This window comes from Phalacrocorax aristotelis, chromosome 6, assembly GCF_949628215.1.
Source record: "Phalacrocorax aristotelis chromosome 6, bGulAri2.1, whole genome shotgun sequence".
In the NCBI taxonomy this organism is placed as follows: domain Eukaryota; kingdom Metazoa; phylum Chordata; class Aves; order Suliformes; family Phalacrocoracidae; genus Phalacrocorax; species Phalacrocorax aristotelis.
Genome location: NC_134281.1, coordinates 24,504,505 through 24,525,976, shown reverse-complemented (window position 1 = coordinate 24,525,976; position 21,472 = coordinate 24,504,505). Strand labels below are relative to the sequence as shown.

General features: G+C 43.3%; 1 protein-coding gene across 2 annotated transcripts in view; it reads left to right on the top strand.

Annotated features, from left to right (window-relative positions):
* FBLN2 (fibulin 2) overlaps positions 1 to 21,472 on the top strand; it is a 117,875-nt gene that overhangs the window by 19,420 nt on the left and 76,983 nt on the right. For both annotated transcript variants that reach the window (XM_075096680.1, XM_075096679.1), the window contains exon 2: positions 15,522 to 16,984. In XM_075096680.1, coding sequence (XP_074952781.1) covers positions 15,607 to 16,984 — 1,378 coding nt within the window. In that variant the 5' untranslated portion in view covers positions 15,522 to 15,606. The remainder of the gene's footprint in view (positions 1 to 15,521; positions 16,985 to 21,472) is intronic.

Sequence of the window (21,472 nt, the reverse complement as noted above, 5' to 3'; positions counted from 1 at the left end):
GTCTCCCACAACATTCTCCTGGAGAAGCTGGCTGCGCACGGCTTGGACGAGTGCAGTCTGCGCTGGGTTAAAAACTGGCTGGACAGCCAAGCCCGGAGAGTAGTAATGAATGGAGTCAAATTCAGCTGGCGGCCAGTCACGAGTGGTTTTCCCCAGAGCTCAGTGTTGGGGCCGGTCCTGTTCAATATCTTAATTGATGATCTGGATGAGAGGATTGACTGCACCCTCAGTAAGTTTGCAGATGACATCAAGCTGGGTGGAAGTGTTGCTCTGCTGGAGGGCAGGAAGGCTCTACCTACAGAGGGACCTGGACAGGCTGGATCGATGGGCCGGAGCCAATGGTATGAGATTCAACAAGGCTAAGTGTCAGGTCCTGCACTTGGGTCACACAAACCCCATGCAATGCTACAGGCTTGGGGAGGAGTGGCTGGAGAGCTGCCTGGAGGAAAAGGACCCTGGGGGTGTTGGTTGACAGACAGCTGAACATGAGCCAGCAGTGTGCTCAGGTGGCCAAGAAGGCCAACAGCATCCTGGCTTGTATCAGGAATAGCGTGGCAAGCAGGAGCAGGGAGGTGATAGTGCCCCAGTACCCGGCACTGGTGAGGCTGCGCCTCAAGTACTGTGTTCAGTTTTGGGCCCCTCAGTACAAGAAGGACATTGAGGTGCTGAGGCGTGTCCAGAGAAGGGCAACAAAGTTGGTGAAGGATCTAGAGAACAAGTCTTATGAGGAACAGCTGAGGCAACTGGGGTTGTTTAGTCTGGAGAAGAGGAGGCTGAGGGGGGACCTTATGGCCCTCTACAACTACCTGAAAGGAGGTTGTAGCGAGGCGGGCGTCGGTCTCTTCCCCCTAGTAAAAAGTGATAGGACAAGAGGAAATGGCCTCAAGCTGTGCCAGGGGAAGTTTAGGTTGGATATTAGGAAAACCTTCTTCCCCAAAAGGGTTGTCAGGCATTGGAACAGGCTGCGCAGGGAGGTGGTTGAGTCTTCATCCCTGAAGGTATTTAAAAGAAGGGTAGACGTGGTGCTTGAGGATACGGTTTAGTGGTGGACTTGGCAGTGATAGGTTAGCGATTGGACTCGATGATCTTAAGGTTCCTTTCCAACCTTAACGATTCTATGATTCTAGTTCTTCCAGTTGGCCTCCTGGGGATCAACTACTTTCTCCTTGTTGCACTTCTCGTCCACATTTGGTGCATGAATATCCCCTTCAGTTTATTTGTCTTAAAATTCTATAACTTTTATTCATATTGCCTGTAGAGTTCTCTGCCAATTGAAAAATCACAGGCTCTTCAGCTTTATCTGCCTGAAAATAAGGTAGTTAATCATGTACAGTTCCCGTATGGTGCATAAAGACAAGCTCACATCTAGGGGGCAATCCATCCATCCTAAAACAGATTATCCGTGATATTAATTGCTCTCTGAAGTTTTACACACCTCTCTACTGACTGTAGAGGAAACTTCATCAGTGAGTTAACTTCTAGAAAACTAAAGTTAACCTGAACCTGTGGTCTTTAGAGAATTTATATTCATGGTTCCCTTTGTTCTGTTCTTGTTCTTTGTGCTTTGAATACTCAAGATCACTGTATCAGCAACTTGCTTTTAGAAGTAATTTTGCAAAGTTGTAGTACCTTTCTATTATTGGAAATTTTGTTAAAATCTTCCCTCTCCCAGCCTCCAAAATCAGTCAGCTGGGTGTGAACGTCTGACTGGGCTGCCAAAGTGTTTAAAATCATCTTGGGGTGAGACAAGGTCGTGCCACAGGAAGGCTCTCTGCAGGTGCCTCTTTCAACTGATTGGACGCATGTTAGCCTGACCTTGGGGGCTGCAGTTGTGGAAGCACCAACGGAGGAATTTGAGAGTAGACTGGAAAGCAGGAATACCTCTCCTTTCACCGTCAAGGATATGTTGTGGTTCTAATAATTTGGGTTTACTTTCCTTGGTGGTTTTAGTTGTTTGGTTTTTTTTGCTTGTTAGTTTTTTTTAAAAACCAAATGCCATGTGACTTTAGGAGACTTTATCTTTTGCATACTAGTGACTTTGTCATCTTAATTTTTCTTCCCAGTCACATGCTGGACTGTGCATAACAAGCGTGGAGGGAGGGACTATCAGCTCATTCTTTTTCTGTTGTATTAATGCTTTCTTTCCCATTGCATAAGTCATCTTTGCAGTTGTAGGATTTCTTCAGCTGGAAAATACAATAGCTTCCTTCCCTTCCAGGAGAAAATTGACCAAAATGTACATATGTATTTTAATGTATCAAGACAAAACAAATTTTTATCACTAGTCAATACCACCTTCTTGGAGTATTGTTCATTGTAATGAAAATCAGACTCAGTTTAATGTTTCGTTAGTGTGTTCAACAAAAACAAGATGCGGTGAAAGGAAAAAAAATATTCTTGTTTAAATTACATACATCTCTATAAGGTAACATGTAAAATAAATCAGCATTTTATTTTAGTGGGAATACCTGCATGTACGTAATTTATTGCAATAATAGTGCTCTCATCAGTTGGCTGCTCTGGATTTTTTTCTCCACTATCGGAGGAATACCTGGGCATGGCTTGACATGAAAAGCAAAGTTTGCATCAATGTTTTCATTTCCCAAAAATTTTATGTGAGAATATGGGGCTTGCGTACTTTTCAGTATGCTTGAAAGGAGCTACCTTTTTCTTACAAATGTCAGAGAAGTCTAGTTGGTTTATTCAGTGATGAGACCTGTTCTTTTCTGGGCAGCAGTTAAAATAAGATTTCCATTTTGTTAGATATCTTAAAAAACAAAGTATGTTCCCCATTTGAACAAAGCCAAATTTTGTAGTGTCAGTGTTTCTGGATTGCCAAGATTTCTAATTTTGAAAGTTCTCCCTTTAGTTGCAAGTTATCATGGGTTTACTTGTATTTCTTGGTGATCAATAACTTAAAGTATTTAGGAGTATGGGTTGCATATTTACACAGCAGACCGTAGTAGCTTCCTGTGGTAATAGAAAATGTAATATATAACTTACGAAGTAAACAAGACTTGCTCTTCTAATATCATTCTGTTCTGTAGGGTAAATATGGTACAGAACCACAAATCATTATGAACTCAAGAACTACATACGTGCATCTGAGGACAGAAGTTGTCTAAATGTATTTAGACAAATAGCAAACTATCTGTGATCACTGAGTATGTCAGTTAGAGATTCTGTACAGTATACAGAAAAACACAGTGCTCCTATCTCCATGTAATTATCCTCCAAATTAAGGTTACACCTTGGACAATTTTTATCTGGTCCAAAGCTGCTGAAATCAATAGAAGGAGTTCAGGAACCAGGGTACCACACGTGCAGCAGACAAAAGGGTTGTGCATTACTTTCACCTTCCTTAGAGACCAAAAATGTACCAGGGAATACTAGAAATATGTGTATTTATATGTTTCTATACCTGTTTATGTTGAAACCTTTCAGCAATAATTAATACTAGATATTTTGCTTTTATGAGTTTCAAAGTACCAGTTAGTGCTTTCATTTTATGACAGCCTCTAACCAGCTTTAAATCTATTTCAGGTTGTTTATAAAGAAATTTGCCATTCAGAAGAGAACAGGTCTCATCACTGAAGAAATGAACCAGACTTTCTCCAACATCTAGTACAATGTCTCCTCCAAAACACTTCTCTAGATTTTAGTATTCAGTAAATGAGGTAACATTACTGGCCTTGGTATCTCTTGAAGGATAAATAGGGCTCAAAGCACTAGCTATCCAAGTCCCTCTGGCAGAGTACTGAATCTGTCTGTCTGTAGGAGCTGGACACCTTCCTGGTCAGCATCAAGTTTAGTTCATATAATTGTGTGCTACAGCAGATATAATACAAGGTCCCAGGCAGTGTGCATTTGCTGGGTGCATGGGACCCTGACAGGCTTATCTCATCACCTCAAGTACTCAATGGCTGCTGAGGAGCAAAACCTTCCTTAGCTTTATGCCAAGCCAGTGAAGTGCAGAATAGTTTACTTTCCAAAAATGGGAATCACACAGCATCTCTCAGCTTCTCCTACAACTCTTAACAGTCTTTGAAGATCCATGAAGAATTAACACAGGGTGGAATATGAGAGGTATTGCAAGGGTAACTTCTATTAGTTACAACTGGCATTTTTGTTGTCTCTGAATGATAGGCTCTGAGATGAAATAGCATAGCAGGCATCTTTTCACATTTTGGTATCCAACAAACCAAATTAATTCCATTATCTTTTATGGAAAGTTTGTGCAGGAACAGTTTTGATTGATGGATTACATCTGCGGCTGCTGACTGATTAGCAGCATGATAGATATAGCTTCATTTACAGGGATTTGCTTTCATTCATGATGTAAAATTGAAGGTTTCTTTCCAGCATATTTTTTGCATTAAAACTTTTCAAAGTACTCAACAAATGGTAGGCTTTGATTTCCATTTGTTTAATGCCTGCAGTAATTAACATTTCTGTGAGAACATTTTAACCAAATGTTCTAGTTTTTCCTCCATTAAAATAATTTTTTTTTGCTTTAGCTAAAGAATTTAATTAGTGTATATAATAACCTTGACAGGGTATTTCTTTTGTCACCATATGAGAAGAAACTGTTCCTGAGGAATGATCATTGTTGCTTTTTCTAGATGTTATTGATTTATAATTGGGAGTATGCCTCATGGTACATCCAGTCTACTTACTACAGATATGCTCTGTCTGCAGTCTATTGTCTCATGGCATGGGTGGAGAGAGAGGGCATGTATGTGAGTGCTGAAATTAACCTGAGTTCATTTTCTTCATCCCAAAGAATATCTGGGCAGATGCTCCAGCAGATTAATTAGCTGAACATTTTTCAATGCAAAATTACAAGGCTAGATCCTTAACCCAGCCTGTCTTTGTTGATTTCTAAACCCTATCTCCTCCTTCATGGCTTGTAGAAAACCATAGGATTGGGAAATCAAGAAATGGGGCTGAGCAGTGGCAGAGCAAAGGAGATGACTATTTAGTGATACTGGTACCAGTTCTGTTGGGAGGTGCATCACCCTTGTATTTTTTACACCTCCATTTCATCCTGTATCCATGGTTCTTGTGCACAGATTCGGGCACAGACTAGCCTCTGGTAATAGAGTTCAGAATCACAGAATGATACAGGTTGGAAGGGACCTCTTGGAGATCATTTTGTCCAACCCCCCTGTCTGAGCAGGGACACCTAGTGCTGGGGGCACAGGAACGCATCCAGGTGGGTTTTGAATGTCTCCAGGAAAGGAGACTCCACAACCTCTCTGGGCAGCCTGTTCCACTGCTCTGTCACCCTCACAGTAAAGAAGTTTTTTCTCATGTTTAGGTGGAACTTCCTGTGCTCCAACTTGCGCCCATTGCCCCTTGTCCTATTGTTGGGAACTATTGAAAAGAGCCTAGCCCCATCGTCCTGACAGCCGCCCTTTAGATATTTATGAAATCCCCCCTCAGTCTTCTCTTCTCCAGGCTAAACAAACCCAAGTCTCTCAGCCTTTCCTCATAAGGGAGATGCTCCAGTCCCCTGATTGTCTTTGCAGCTCAGCCCCCAGCCTGTACCATTGCATGGGGTTGTTCCTCCCCAGGTGCAGGACCTTGCACTTGCTTTTGTTGAATTTCATGAGGTTCCCCCCGGCACAGCTCTCCAGCCTGTCCAGGTCTCGCTAGATGTCAGCACAGCCTTCCGGTGTATCAGCCACTCCTCCCAGCTTCGTATCATCCACAAACTTGCTGAGGTTACACTCTATCCCATCATCCAGGTCATTGATGAATATGTTGAACAGGACTGGACCCAGCACAGACCCCTGGGGAACACCACTAGTGACATGCCCCCATCCAGGCTCTGCTCCATTGATCACAGCCCTCTGAGTTCTGTTGTTGAGTCAGTTCTCCATCCACCTCACTGTCCACTCATCCAACCCCCACATCCTTAGCTTGCCTGTGAGTATGCTATGGGAGAAATGCATGCTATGGGAGACTATTGAACCTGTTGTGCAGTGAAGCTCAAAGATTGTGGTTCATATCAGGCTTACTCCAGATAAGCTTTATAGGTAGAAGCAGTGGTTAGGACAGTTGTTTCTTCTTGCACTGCTTATTCTTATCCTGTTCAGATTAGAGCACACAGAACTCCTACAGTCACTGTCAACGGCAGAACTAGCAAATCTGGGATGATTCCAGTGGTAATAATGTGATCAGGGCTACACAGAAGGCTGAAAATTTTGTAAATGAAACACTCTGAGAAGACTTACTGTAATGAAGAAAATGCAGTCCAGTGACTCAAGACAGAAATTGTTCCTTGAAGTACAAGGTGGAGCTATGGTGTGCTTGTGAAGGGTAAATTTGAGCTAGCATTTTATCTACCAGATACAATAAGCTATGGAGTCTTCCTTGTCAGTTTTCCCACCCAGACTTTATCCAGAGGAATAGGGCAGAGAATGACTTCTATGTATGGAACAATGACAGCAATGGCCTCATGTGCTGTCTCTAAGTGTTTTTTGTTTAAAAGCCAGGGCACAGGGAGGACAGTGGGTGTGCAGAGGTTCACCTACTGTTGTGTGAGACCCAGCTAGGTGTGTTCTGCAGCTGGGAGAGTGGAAAATGTATTTTCTCAGCTGTGGAGCAGACTACAGCTAATGAAAGGAGTTGGTTTGTTGCTACAGTTGGTTACTGAGAGCATGCTTACTCTCTTGAGGGACAGATTTGGATCCTGTTGAGTCATAAAGGAAAAGAGTTTGATCTTGAGTCCTTCTGGGGATTTTGCTACATTGTGAAAAATCATTGTGCCTTTTGAGGGGAACATGTCAAGATTCACAGCCTACCCTAGGGAAATCCTGATTGTAGACAGCAACTGTATGTGTTGTGGCTCAAAAGCGGTACATTGACAGAGTTCTGTATAAAAGTCATGGAAAAACTGTGAACCAAATTAGTAAGAGACTATAAAATGTCCACTGTACAATACGTGTTACTTTTACCTCCTTGGCAGATAGAATTTCACTATTAATCATGACAATGACAAGGCCAGGACACATTCGCTGAAAAATTATTTACTACAAACTTACTGTATTGACATTGTAATTAATTGGCAGACTGAGGCAAACATCTCTGAGTTACTCTGGAGAGTCTCAGATCAAGATCTTCAATTCTGAGGTTGTAGTTCAGGTGATGGAGGAACTGCATCTCCTCTGGCTGGTGAGCAGTTTTGCCTCGCAGGTAGACTGTGCAAAACGGTGTTGTGGTTCCCTTCAGTCATCCCTCAATGAAAACAGTTGTTAATTGTTTCCCAATTGGCTCAGGGCAGGAAAGGCCACTTGCTAAGCTGTCAGTTAAATAGCAGGCTTTCTTTTGCCTAATTTATATTTTGGGGTGGGGATAGTGGAATTTTAATTTTCAACTGTTCCAAAAGGGCTGCCTGGAATAGGCAGATAATACCCAGGTGTGCTTCTCTGTAACGCCCAGATGCTCCAACTGACATGTTTCCCAACAAAAGCAGATCTGTATTACTGACTGTCACTACTTTGGGCAATGGGGTTCAAAGTACTGGCAGGACTCGTGCATAATAGAAGACTGAATTAAGAAAACAAACAAACCCAAAGCTTGAATCTGTTGCTTACAGAAAGTTCTAAGTAGTCTCGTAGCCATTTCACTGAGGAAAGAAGAAATAGGGAGAGGGGATCACAGCGGGAGTGGAACTGAGATGCTCAGATTTTGCATGCCACTGTCCTTCAGGTTACAGCTGTTTTATTCCTTGAGAGTCAGCAGCAGCCCTGCAAATATATGAGCTCTGTGAAACACTGGGGAGGGGCAGAGGACTGGAGTATCCTGGAGGAAGTCTAAGGGAAAAAGGAGGAGAGAGAGAAATGTAATTCAGGACCTTGAAAGAATGCTTTTTGAGGAGCATGGCTATGAGACCATATAGGGGTATGCTCTGCTTGAGTTACTGTTTCTCACAAAAAGGTATCTAAATAATGGGGACCACTGTGAAAACTCTAGGGGTTTGTTTCTTCCTGAGACAGAAGGGAAGAGTGCAGCTCTTTTTTTCTCAAGTAAATGAGAAAAAATTCTTACCCTCACTCACCAGAGAAGCTACCACTATTTACAGTATTCACCTAAGCCCAGAGCATTGAACTGGTGCTGGTGGTGGCACCTGGGGCAGGGCCGTCACTGGCACTGTGCTGCCACATATCCCAAGGCTGTCTCCACATGCGTGTGGCTGCTTGAGGTGCTGCAGAGCTGAGGGACATGCTCTGCATGCCTTGTGCCAAAAGAGCCCTCTCTGTGCAAATTAATTCATAACTTATGAGCTTTGACAAGTTTTTGTTGGCTGTGCCTTGGGAAATGTTTTTGAATGGCTGTTAGTGAGTTTTCTATAATCTTTTCCCAGTTTTTTTTGGCTGTTGTGGAAGTAGGTGGATTATTTAATTGTGTTTTTGAGGTAGGTGTATAGACACCTGAAACTTGCGAACGTAAAAAAGGAAAAAAAAAAGTGTATCAATAACAAACAGTTTTATTTTCATTAAAAAGAAAGAGTTAGGCTCCTTCTGCAGCAGAGCTGTGTCACCCTGGCCCAGCTGTAAGTACATGCTGAGCTCTGTGTGCATGGATACTGCACTTGCATCATCCTGAGGGAAACTGAATCTTCGTTGGTTTGACAGAGACTCCGTGGCAGTGCACTTGGTATATTTCAGCTGCTGTTGTCCCCCTGTCCATGTACAGCCCCTTTGCTGAGCTCTCCATTGCCAGGGTGCCAGAGCTGGGATGAGGACCAGCCACGTGCACTGGGCGGGATGGTGTTTGTCTTCACCTCCTTTCCCCCATGTGAGTTGTTTCTTTCTGGCTTCTTTGCAGCTGTCATCCCTCCACTGAGTCACTTTGGATCTGCTGCAGCGGTGACTCCCAATGATGCAGAATTTCACTCTTCAGTGAGCCAAGTACCTGCCCTGTTATTTTGGGCTGGTCTGGGGTGAGGGAGAGCACTGATATAATAGACCCAAGACACAATTCTCCCCTCCTCGGCTCTGCCTTGTCATTCACTTGGAAAAAGGCTACCTTCACTCTCCAGGTCTTCAAAAATGGCTTCAAAAACTGCACATTCTGGAAGAATATATCCCAGAGCTGCCTGGTCACTATTGCTAGTGCTTGGCTACTTCAGCTGAAATACCTTGGGTGATACTTTTCCATTATTGCAGCGTGTCAGGTTCCTGTTTGGATTTGAGCATGGGGAATGTCCTGGAGAGCGTTGGGAGCATCTCTGCCCAGGGGCACTTCTGCTGGGAAGGGAGGTCTTATCAAAGCTGCTTTTGTGAAACTGCGTGAGTTTTGATCCCATGCTGCTTGCTCCTTGTTTGTCCCACTCTTGAGTTCTCTGTTGAAATAAGTAGTGGTCCTCCAGACTGCGTTTTTTAAGCTTTTCCATGAAAAGGGGGCTAACAGTAACTGATATCTTATTGAAAATAAAGCTGAGGAAAACAGCCTACAAAAGCTATGACTTCTGAAAACAGGCTGATTTTGCCAAGAACTTGAGTGTTGACATCACTGAAGTGTCTAAGCATCTTGTGCTTTACTTTCGATAAGAAGAAGCAGCTTACTGAGTTTGGATTTATGCTGGAGTTTATCCTACCCCTCTTCCCTTTCTCCCCAGCCCAGGTGCCCCGAATGAGCAGGCTGGCTTCAGCTCATCTCAAATTTTGTTAACTAGCAGGCAGAAACGATGGGCTCTTTGCACTGTGTATTGCATAAAAGCAGTAAAGGAAACCCTTCTCCACTTTCCATTCATCTGTCTGGTGAATAGCACTTTAGTTACCTCTGCTAGTGATATGGGCTGGGAGCAGCCAGCAGCAATCCCTTCCAGCACTTGATGAGATCACAAGTTTCCGGACTGAGAGGGTGTGAAAGGAAGAGCTAATCCACTGGCTGGCACAGCTGAGTCAGGAGTTACCAGGCTTAGTGTTTTTTTCTGTTTTTCATACAAGAAAGATCTCTCACAAATTTCCATTTTTCTCTTGCATTTAAATGGGATTCTTTTTAAATTGATATTTCCTTCCGTCCCCTCCCTTCTTCCTCCCTTAGTCTAAACTATGACAGCAGCCATTTAAGAGCTGCTGGCAGCTGCATCAGATCAGAGAGTTCTGGCTGGGGAGAGGTGCTAAAATACACAGACTGGTTAAATACGTTAGCCTTGTTCAGTGTGGGTGCGCACATGTGCTTCAGCCTACTATACTACTATGCTTTTTGCAATGCTTTCACCAATGTGATAGAGAAGAGATTCAACATCACAGACCAGGGCTGTGTTTGGTCCCTGGTCATGTACAGCCTGAGTCTGGAGAGCCAGTTTGGACTGGGTAGCACCGGGAGAACAGTTCATGGCATCTTGGTGGGTTGATGAACTTGCTTTGTGCACAGGTGGTGAGTGCCACTACTGCATTTTCTTTCCATAGCTTAGTGCATAGACAGACTTCTTTCTTTGTGTGTATGAAACCTAGGTGTAGATTAATGGACAAACTAAGTGGCTAATACCCACAGTTGCACCCTGCAGTCAGTGTGCTCCCAGTACATGGTACAGGAGGGATTGCACAGATGTCTGCCACCTCCTGCCTTCATATCAGGCTTGCGTCTGGCCCTGCAAACTGTTCAGAAGGAGATGATGTATATCAAACCAGCATTTCTATTTTACCGTTCTTGAAAAGGGCAATTTAGTGAGGAATTGAGAGGTAGGAGAGAGAAAAGAATTGTTCTGTCTAAACCTGGTCGCAGGGATCTGCAACTGGTTACATCGCAGGTGCATCTTCAAAGCTGGAAGTCTGGGTTCTCATGCAGGTGTCCTCTGCAGTGGGCTGAATTTATTCTATTTATTGCTTTTTGTTTATAAATGACTACCTCTTTTCATTCAGTGAACATTTGAAAGAATGCTCCTGATCCTGCAGTATCTCTTCCACACATGCACACCTTCTCCAGTTGTTCTGCCATCTCTGGGGCAACCTTCATACCGAAAGATGGTGTTCAAGTGAAGTCTTTGAAGGAAAGTGTCTCCTGTCACCTCTGCTTACCTAGAATAAGCTTTCTGGTTCAGCACTGAAATGAAAACATCTGGAAAAAGAATCTCCCAATAAAATATCCCTCTTCATTTAAAGAAGTTGCACATTTAAAATGTCTACATCTTCTGTGGGAACACACTGGTTTCATCAAAGTTTTCGAGTAATACAGCGGAACTGTTTTAATCAAGTCAACATTCTTCCTTTCAACTTTATGTTATGGCTTTAATTGAAGTAAATCATTCTGAGTATATTGTTTTGCAAAATTGTCAGAATTTATAACTTTTGGCCCCCAAATCGAATCAAAGTAAGCATTTTGAAATCTTGTTTTGTTTTACCCATTTTCCCCTGCCAGGAGACAGGAGTATGATGTTTTTCAGCCAGTGTCAGTTGTAATTTTGATGGTTGTTGCTGTTAGCCTTGGATGTCCTGTCACACAGATGCTGGTTTCATCTGCAGTGGGAAGCATTCTAATTTCCTTTTACATGAAGATGTCTGCCTGTAGTTCATGTTCATTTGGACTTTTACTTTTTAAAGCTGGTTTTCCATAAGGTGTCTCTGCTTTGCCTTTCCTATGAATAATTTTTAAAGAAGGAATTGAGGAATAAGGAACTCCTTTGCGGTCTGACCATCCGCCAGTTACTGCTAATTTACTCACAGGTTTAATTCTGTTGACTTTGAGGGACTTAGTCCCAGTCCAGAACATTGGCCCTCCCTTGCATGTGCACTCATGCTTTCTCAGGACGCACTGTGTGCGCAGGACTAGCAACAGTGACTTTAATAGTGGCCCAGTATGACCCCACTGAAGCCAACAGGGAACCAAAGGAGAGCAGTATATGCAGCACAGCAGGTTAGGAAACTCTACAAAGGACGTAAATTGAAGCCTTCAGGGTCATGAAGGAAACATGAGGACTGGGGTGACCCTTGGGTTATCTTGCTGTAAATCTCTGTAAAGCTTTCAACAGAGACTTTGAAAGACCTTTATTTTAGGTGTGCAGGGCTTAATTTGTTGTGGCATCCCACCCAGCTGAGCAGAAAAGTCAATGACATTGATAAGAGTGGGTGAAGGACAGAGCTGAGAGTAAAAAGACCTGATTCTTATTTAGGTGAAGCCCTTGTGTATTGTCCCAGTTGTGTAAAAGCGCATTAAATAATGCATTAAAATAGTTAATTGAAGCAACTTATTGCAATAATATCTACTGGCATTAAACTCCCCTGTCGTCCAGAGATAGTGCATTTTTTACCCTCTTGGTATATACACCTTTCTTTCACAGCTCCAACTTTTGATGCCATTACCAAGTAATTAGCTGCTGTCTCCAGAGCACCTTTTCAGCATTGAGGAAGGGCACAGGTCCAGAAGCAGTTGCACATCAGCTGCATGGGCTGGCAAGACCGCACCCACTCTGTTTGGAGGGGTGCGTTTTCTCAGTGGGGCTCAGTAGTTGTGTCTGTGCACTACACTCAAAGCTTTTTTTCTCTGTGCCTGAAGTAGAGGCTGTTTCTTGATATGCAAGTTTATGGGTTGGTGGTGACGAGGTGGAGAGCGATGGGTGTGGGGAACAGATGGGGAAAATACAGGGAAAACGCAATGGTTTAAAGGACTAAAAAGAGATACTTTATTTGGAATCATTGCACCAGGAGCCTCTGATAAAGGAAAGTGAGCCTGAGGACAGGGAAGATTGTGGTGTTATTGGCAGAAAAAGGGTTTATAAGGTTTTCAGCCTTATCAGTTTGAGGGTGGTAGCTTGAGAAACCAAATGTTGAGGGATGATGTGGAAAGGGTCAAAAGAGAAAGGGTATGGAGGGACTGAATAAGGCATTGAGCAGAAAGTGTGAGAGGCAGGCAGCAGGGACAGGGCTTGCTGCAAAAGAGGGGCCACAAGCTCTCTGGGCCTGTCCGTGGGCGAGAGGCAAGAGAGGAAAAACTCGAGGTGACCTGGACAAGCAAACAAAGCCTTGGATAGAAAGGAGGTGCAGATGAGGAGGGGAGGAGATGACTGTGTAGGGGAGGGCAGTCGAGCAGCTCCTTTCATGAAAACAGGACTGTCCCATGATAAACCCTTGGCTGCGCTTGAACTTCTAGGCATGCTAGATATAAATTATGACTGGCTTTCTGCTTCTTGCTTCAGGATATGAGGTGATTTGGGGGTTTCTTTTTGGTAGTTCAAGTTTATGCCTGAGAAGTAAGTGCTTCTTTTGGGAAACCTGAAAGTACAAGCAGGGCAGGCAAACACCATTCACGGGGCTGTCCTGCTCCCATCGTCACGTTTACCTGATGGACTGTGCTGCACCAGGACAACAGTAGCTGACTATGAGCAGTTGTTGTTTGGATATAAAGTGGGTGATGCACAGAAGCTTGCCCTTTATGTGGCCCACAGGTGCTGACTACTAAGGCAATGCTGTGCCCTACCTTTGTGCACTCAGAGGCTGGCCAAACCTGGGGCTGTGACACCCAAATGGCCCACATCAGGGCCCCGGGCTTTCTGAGCCCGGGAAGCACTGATGAGGCACAGGCCAGGGCTGAGAAGTAAGTGCTTCTTTTGGGAAACCTGCCCAGGTTTCTTTTGGGAAACCTGGGCAGCTGTGCTCAGCTGCTGCCAGTAGTGCTCTGGCAAGCACAGAGTTTGACCAAGGGGCTCACATGCACTGAAGCATTAAAGCCAGGAGGTACCAATGGGAGGGGATGGTGACAAAATCCTGCTGTGGGACCCTTAAAGAAGCAGCTTATCTTTAATTGTCCTTCTATTCATTATTTCCCAGCTAAAGCTATGTAATAATTACAAATTTGTATTACCTGGAAAAAGCTGCTGAAAGGAGGATAAATTGTTAATTCCCAGGCTGGATTCTGAAGAATTAATTTCAGCACCACATATTGAAAATTCTCCTTCATACGAAATATCCTAGTTTTGAGAGCAGTTCTGAAAAAGTGAGGTTCTTCCAAGCCATTATTATACTTTCTGACAATTTTGTTTTTCCTTCAATCAGTATCCTTTAGCACACTCAACTAATATACTCTAATTAGTAGTAGAAAGCCTACATTTGTAAGAATTGTATCTCTGTACAATGTGCTGAAGTAATTCAAAATCCAGGGCAGAACTGTGGAAATTCTTAGCACAGTTTGTCCATATCTTATCAGAACAGGCACGCTTTTCCCACGGCCTGGCTGCTTTCCAGCAGGCCGAAGCAGACTTGTTGGAAGCCCAGTTTGAATGGAAGAAATAACCTTTCTGAATGGATTTTCTGGCAGGATTCCTGTTGCTTGTGTGGTTTATTGTTCTTAGTGAAGTGACTACATTTTACTCCCTAGATAAATGTTTTCGGGTCTTTATTTTTGTGACGATGGGAGGGGTTCTGGAAAAATAATCAGATCCCTAATTCTATAAAATTCTATAGGCAAACTTTTTCTCTTAACTACTTTTCTGTGTTAATTATGTAGCTTTTTGAGCATGCTTTTGATATAAAGGACAACAGCTGATTTATTTTAACTCAAACTTTTCTGTGGTCAAAGGGTTTAGTAATTAAAAAGCAAAAAACTTCATTTTCCTCAATGCATTTTAACAAAAGTGTTATTATGCCAACACATTTTTATATATATATACACACACACATATATATATATTCTGTTCATAGTGTAGTAATTCACTATAAAGTACTACTGGTGTTGTAAAAAATAAAAGAAGTGGTTGCCAGTTGTGGCATATCCTCAGTTGGTGTAAATGTCCACTGCATATATAGTTGTAACTCTAGTTACAAAAGAGGGTCAATCCTTCTACACGCTACAGGCCTGCTGTGGAGTTGTGCCAACTTCTGTGAGGTCAGGATCTGGCCTCTAATATGTATTACAGGATAGCTAATATGACATTTAATCACACAGTAACCGCAATATACAAAGAAGTTCTGTTTTGGCACTGCTGGGGAAAAAAAAACCCCAACTTTTAATGCTGAAGACTGAAGTGCAAAAGATTGCTAGTTGGGGGTAGGAGGCAGAAAAAAACTCCTCTTATTTTGAGTTAACATGTGTACAGACAAATTCTCACGTCTCAAGGCTAAGTTTTGTCTAAGAAAGATCTTTAAGATTTGGGTCTTTGTAATTAAAACATAAAGAATAATTATCTTAAACTTATATCTGCAGAGGAAGAACTGTGTATTTACTTATGTCTGCCAAAAAATGTTTCTCATTTTATCTAGAAAGATTAACAAAAAACCATTGAAGTATAAAGGCCTCCTTTTTATTGAAATATATATACATTTTGTGAACAGATTCAAAAGAGAACAGTCACAACCTTTTTTTTGTTCTCCTCCTTCTTTCTTTTTCAAAATGGGGGGGAAGGGGGAAGCATACAACTCCAAACTTAGTGCCTACAATGCTTGGAAGACATTATGATTAATTTCGTACTTAGCTTTCCAGATGTTGGATTTTGTCCCAACTTTTAAAGACCTCTAATGTTTAACAGGATATGTGCTGAGTATAGTCTTTAACAGAGTTTTCTTTCATAACTCTAGGATCTATGAGAAAAGGTAACTTGGAAAAACACTGCAGATTCGGAGCTGAATCTACAGCCTTCTAGGAAAAAAAAAATAAAATTAAATGTGCAAGTTTGGACTGGAGCTATATTTCTTTGGGAAGACTATGGATAGGTACCAGAGCTGGCAGCAGAGCTGTTTGAATGCCATCCTCCTTGTGCTGCTGGGGACCAGCATTTCCCATGCACAGAGGGACTGCACGGGTGTGGAGTGCCAGCCCCTGGACAACTGCGTCGAGGACGTGCTGGAGCCTGGCGAGTGCTGTGCCACATGTCTGCAGCATGGCTGCACATGTGAAGGCTACCAGTACTACGACTGTGTCAACGTGGGCTTTATCAATGGCAAAGTACCCGAAGGGCAGTCTTACTTTGTGGACTTTGGAAGCACTGAGTGCTCATGCCCCAAGGGAGGAGGCAAGATCAGCTGCCAGTTCATGCTATGCCCAGAGCTGCCCCCAAACTGCATTGATGCGGTGGTGCCAGCTGATGGGTGTCCTCAGTGCGGGAGAATAGGTTGCCTCCATGAGGGCCAGAAGTATGTAGCAGGGCACACCTTCCACATGCCCCCCTGCAAGGTTTGCCATTGCCCAAATGCTGGTGGTGAGCTGATGTGCTACCAGCTTCCAGACTGTAACACGTTTGCCTTAAACACGGCAAGTCCAATAGATGCTGAAGATAGCGAACCAGAGAGGCACTACGATGATCCATACAGCTACGACCAGGAGGCACCAGAAGGAGACAACACCCAGGTGGAGTCTCCAAAAAAATACAGGAGTTACTCATCCCACCTAGAGCAAGAGAGCATCAGTCAAGAGCAAAGCGAGGATTATGACTACCTACCAGCCAGCATTGCTCCTTCAGCTTTGGCTCCAGCTGATCAATACACTGAGGAAACAGCTGCGCCACTCACCACACCAGTGCCTAAGGTCCCCTCTGAAGTTCGCAGTGCCACGGAAAGAAGTGAGCGGAAGAGGGTGCCCCGCACCACTGCAGCATCCCTCCAGCAAGCGACACATAAGGATGCACCAGCAACCACCAGTGGTCCTCCAGGGCACACAACGGCCACCACTGAGACACCCAAGCACCTGGAGGAATTGGAGAGGAGACCAAAGGGGAAGCAAGGGGACAAAGAGAAGAATGAGCAAGAAAGAGTCCCCCACTCTAAAATGAAAAAGCATGCCAGAAAAGAAGACCCAGGGAACAGCATGTATCTAGACTTGAAAGGGAATTTAACAGAGCCCAGTTGGTCAAAATCTTCCCGTGAAACACATGAGGGAAATGCTTTCCCCAAGGTAAAGTTCAGTGCAACAACCTCTCCTCCTGTTGCTCTGAAGGAAGACCATAGTCAGTCATCCCAAAAGCAGTCACAGACGCTTTATCGTTACCATCCCGAGGAAGACGGGGACCCCAACTCTATTCACGCTAACCCCAGATTACCGGAAGGTAAGAACTACTTCCAGTATAGATGTCTAGAGAAATTTTATTCATAATAACATCAGTGCATATCCACTGTTTGTTGCTTCTTACTGCTCCACGCGGTTATGAAATCAAGCAAACCTCCAGTTTCCTTCTTTCATCTCTTTCAGAAGATGTCTTACATTTCATTTGACATAATAGATACCATTTCATTATTGCCTACCTCGCTTCGATTTTGCAGACTGTGGATGGTGTTTTGCTGGTATTCTAACTATTTCAGATGATGATTTTTAAACCCTGACCTTTTCCTTCCATTACTTGCTTTTAATTTCTAATGTGATGTTAGAGAAACGTCTTACTCCACACAAAAGGATTTCATTAGTTATCTTCTTGGATCCCTCAGTTACCAACTGAATGTAATCACATTTGTAGCTTTTGTCTTTTGCTGGGAAGTGAAACAGTTGTGCTTCTACTATGAAAATATTTACAGCACTTGTTGTAATATTTATCCTATGGTTGAAAGGCTGTCCAAGCTCATTAGCACAAGAACTTGATAGATACACTCAAATACCCCTGAGTACTAGTAGGGAGAGAAAGGACTGCATCTTGCTTTGTGTTTTTTGGGAGCTGGAAGTTTATGATGTTTATGATCAACTGTGGCAAGTGAATGTATTTCCTCTCTGCCTCTGGATTCCTCTTGACATCTGCAGTGAATGATGATTATATGCTTTATGCAGCCCTCGTTACTGTAATGAATGCAAACTTCATCGCTATAAATTAGCACATATACAGCTCATATTTCCAATTCATTTTTCATCAAATCAAGAGTAATATCTCCTTTTTCAAGTTGTGGCACAAAATGTTCTCATGAGACTCAGATGTATAATACTTGCAGTCTGAGTAGAGAATAGTGATTACTCCCTAGAGAGTGATATTTCTTCCTGGGTTATCTAGGTAGCCCTTAAACATCTTGAGCTGCCTAGTCCATCTACTCAAGAACTTTAAGGGAGATAGGAGGATAGAAGTTTTGGAGCTGAGACTCTAGGTCCCAACACAAACAGCACCTCATGACCAAACAAAAGAGGTACGAGGTCCATTGAATGGAGGTGGTAGCCTTTTTCTTCCACTTATGTTTTTATTGTAAATGTTGACCTTAAAATTAGTGATAGCAGCTATAATCTGAGTCAGATCTTGACTTCTTGATTTCGCCAAAACAATGCTTTAGAAACCAGTCTTACCTGAAGAACCTCAGTGCATAGTAGGAGTACACCAGGCAGCAGCATGTGAATGCAATGTCTTGAAATGCAAAAACATTAGCTGAGCACACATACCATCCAGAGGGATGCCATTAGGAAGTGTAGACTTTCAAAAGTGATTTAGTAGGTACCTAATGTGCTCCAAGCCTTACCTCTATGCTACCTACTTTCTCTTCATGTATGCTTGTTGCATTTCACCTGTAGCTCCTTTTGTTATGTGGAAAATGAATCAAACGGGGTGACTGGCTGATGATCCTAAGGGAGCAGTGAACTGATTCCAGCCTTCCAGTTTGTGTAACCTGAGTAAGAGGATCTGCCCATAACACCTTCATCTGCTCTGTGCAAATGCAAGTGGCAAAAAGCATCTGCCTACGTGGTGCACTGAGTTAATCTGTAGTCAGATTTTATGCTATTTAGTATTACCATGCAGCTTAAGCACAAAGCTCTTCCCTTATATTTGTTGCAGCCTACCACAAAATCTGATTTGAGTTGTGCATCAAGGCTGTGCATAATAAATGAATCTGAGTTAGGATTAATACACAATAACCTGTTTTCTGATGTAATTTAAAAACAATCTATTTAAAATTAAATTGCCTTTTTTTTTCTTTCAAAAAGGAAAGATGGGTGGACCATCCTGAAATTTTCACAGTGACAGGGTTTAAGAAAGCCAATTGAGGTGAAAGTGTTTAGCAGTGGAATGAACTGCTACGTTTTAGAGTCTCCTTGGATGATTTCAAATCTCTGATTCCTGGGAACTGCTTGGCTGAGACAGGTCTGGTTGGGGTTTGGATTAGGTCAGGTTGCCTGTTGGATAGGAGCAAAAAGTGCTGGATGTCATGTCAGGCATGAGCTGCCTAGCCTACAGAAGCAGGCCTGGAAATGACTGGATGCCATTTTTGCCTTAGCTGATATACATATATATTTTTATAACATTTCCTTTAAATATTATAGAAGTAGAAATGAAAATAAAGAGCCCTTGGAAGCACAACACTCTCTGGCTGTAGATGATGCAGCTCTGAGGCTGCTGGTTCTCTGGCCCATGGAGTTGCTGCACGTCCTGAGAGTGAGCACTAGTGTCATTGCACCACATGCATCACCCCACAGCTGCTGGCAAGTGGGGCCTGGCCAGGCAGCCCCTGCCCCCGGTCTGCTTCACCATTCCCATTAGGAACAGTTGCTGGAAGCAGGTCTGTACAGGCTGTAAAGGAACTACAGAACCTTCTCCAAAAAATCAGGAATCTCCCTTGACATGGCTAGCACCAGTGCTATGCTTAGGGACTGCTGATTTTCACTTGTTCAGTTTTAATTGATGTGGTTGTAACTCATTTGAGTAGATCCACATGTTTCAAGTAATAAAACACATACATCTTCTGTCTCTTTGGTAACTCCTGAGCCAGTAAGAGAGAGTGAGTGAAGATATTAGTCAGACTTGAAAGAAAAATTAATTTTGCCTTCAGATATAAAATGAAAACATAAATTTTGTACGGGTATTTCTAACTATAAAATGGCATAAACTACCAGATTTGCCAAATAACTTCTCTTCTCCCTCCAGGAATCATCAGCATGATGTAAACTGTATCAATCCCCTAAGTTTTGAAACATGCGAGGCTGTTTCACTGCTTCCTAATAAGGCTGCCACTCTCACAGCACAGTGGTGCCGCACCTCTGGGTGCAGTTGGGCTTTTGCTCAGAGGCTACACATGGGTGGCCCCAAGCCAGTGTTCAGGTCCTGTCTATCTCTTTGAGGTGCGATGTGGGCCAGCCCTCAGGCAGGCAGTCGCTCATGTCCCAAAACAAGTAGGTGCTCCTGGGCCACTGTCCACATGCTTCCCTGCCCATGGTCTCCCAGAAGCAGCAAGTGCAGATTTTGTTCGATCAGCTCTCAGCAGGGTGCAGTGGGGTGCAGATGCCATTGCTCACAGCTCAGGGAGGGTGTTTTGGCCACTGTGAATGCTGTATAATTGCAGAGGTTCGCAGTGCACAGGGAAGATGCATGCAGCCCAAGGGGCTGGAAGTGGCTGTGCCTTCCCAGTAGTGGCTGCCTCAGAAAGGAGGCCTGGATTAGGAGATTGTTTGGGGTTTTTGCACTTAATTTAATTTTCCTTTTTTTTTCTCATTGGACTGTGTATGGAAATGGATTTTCTTTATTTTGGGTTTTTCCTTCCTTGAAATCTTCAATACAGTTGCTGACTTTTCATATTAATTGCTTTTTTTCTGGAAACATACATTTATCCAGTTTTCTGAGTCACTGAGAGATACATTTTTGTGGCTGTAGGGGCATTCTAGATTTTTTTTGTTAGTCTTTTTGTTTCTCCAGAGTTTAGAAAAGTATAGTAGGCTTAACAGAAACATTCGCTGCCACTAAAAATTCAGCCCAAGTTAGCTGGCTATTGCATTTGTTCTTCCTATTAGCTGCGTCCTGGAACCAGAAGGCAGCTGTGGTTGGATCCCTGATACCTTTGGTTAAAAACTTGGCTTCATTACTTATATTTTATGTATCTCACTTTGGTTTTATATGTAGCTGAGTTTTCATCTCCCAAATCTCTAATGGATCATACATAATCTAATGGTGAAAACAACATGGAGTACTTTGGTGACCTAGAAAGGATAATTTTGTGTTTTGATTCTGCTTTTTTGCTTCATTTTTTTCATCTGTGTTTCAGTATAACTCTTTGAGGCTGGCATGTGTTGCTTGCCTTCTCGTTGACATGTGGGTTGGTCCCCAGAAGAGGTGCCATCCCTGGTGAGGCTGCTCTGGGGTATGTGCTGAGCTTTGCCCAGCCCGGGGGTGGAAATATCTCTGCCTCTAAAAAGCTGCTGTTAGACACAAGCATATACAATGAGATATAATATTGCACTGTATTGTGCATCAGCTGGCTAAGATGATCTGTTTAGTGTCTTCGCTCATGGACTCCAGTGAATTGCCATTTGTTTTGGGAATTTTTTACCTTCTCCTTTTTTGGCTGCTCTGAGCTTTTCTAGACCAGCTGATTTGCAGTTTAACTGGGTGCTGTGTGAGGCCAGGCCCTCACTGGTGTCTCTCTGGGGCAGCAGCAGCACTCATAGCCCACAGGGAGGATGTGGGTGCTGCTGTCATCACAGAAATGGGCCCTATTGCAAACCCACTGGTAAAATGGTGACTTTGGGGAGCTGGTTTCTCCATTTGCAAGGTGGGAAGCGCAGTACCAGCTCTGCAGGGCTGCGTGAGCCCAGTGGATGCTTTCCTGCCTCTGAAGGGGACGTCTGCTGCTGCTCAGGG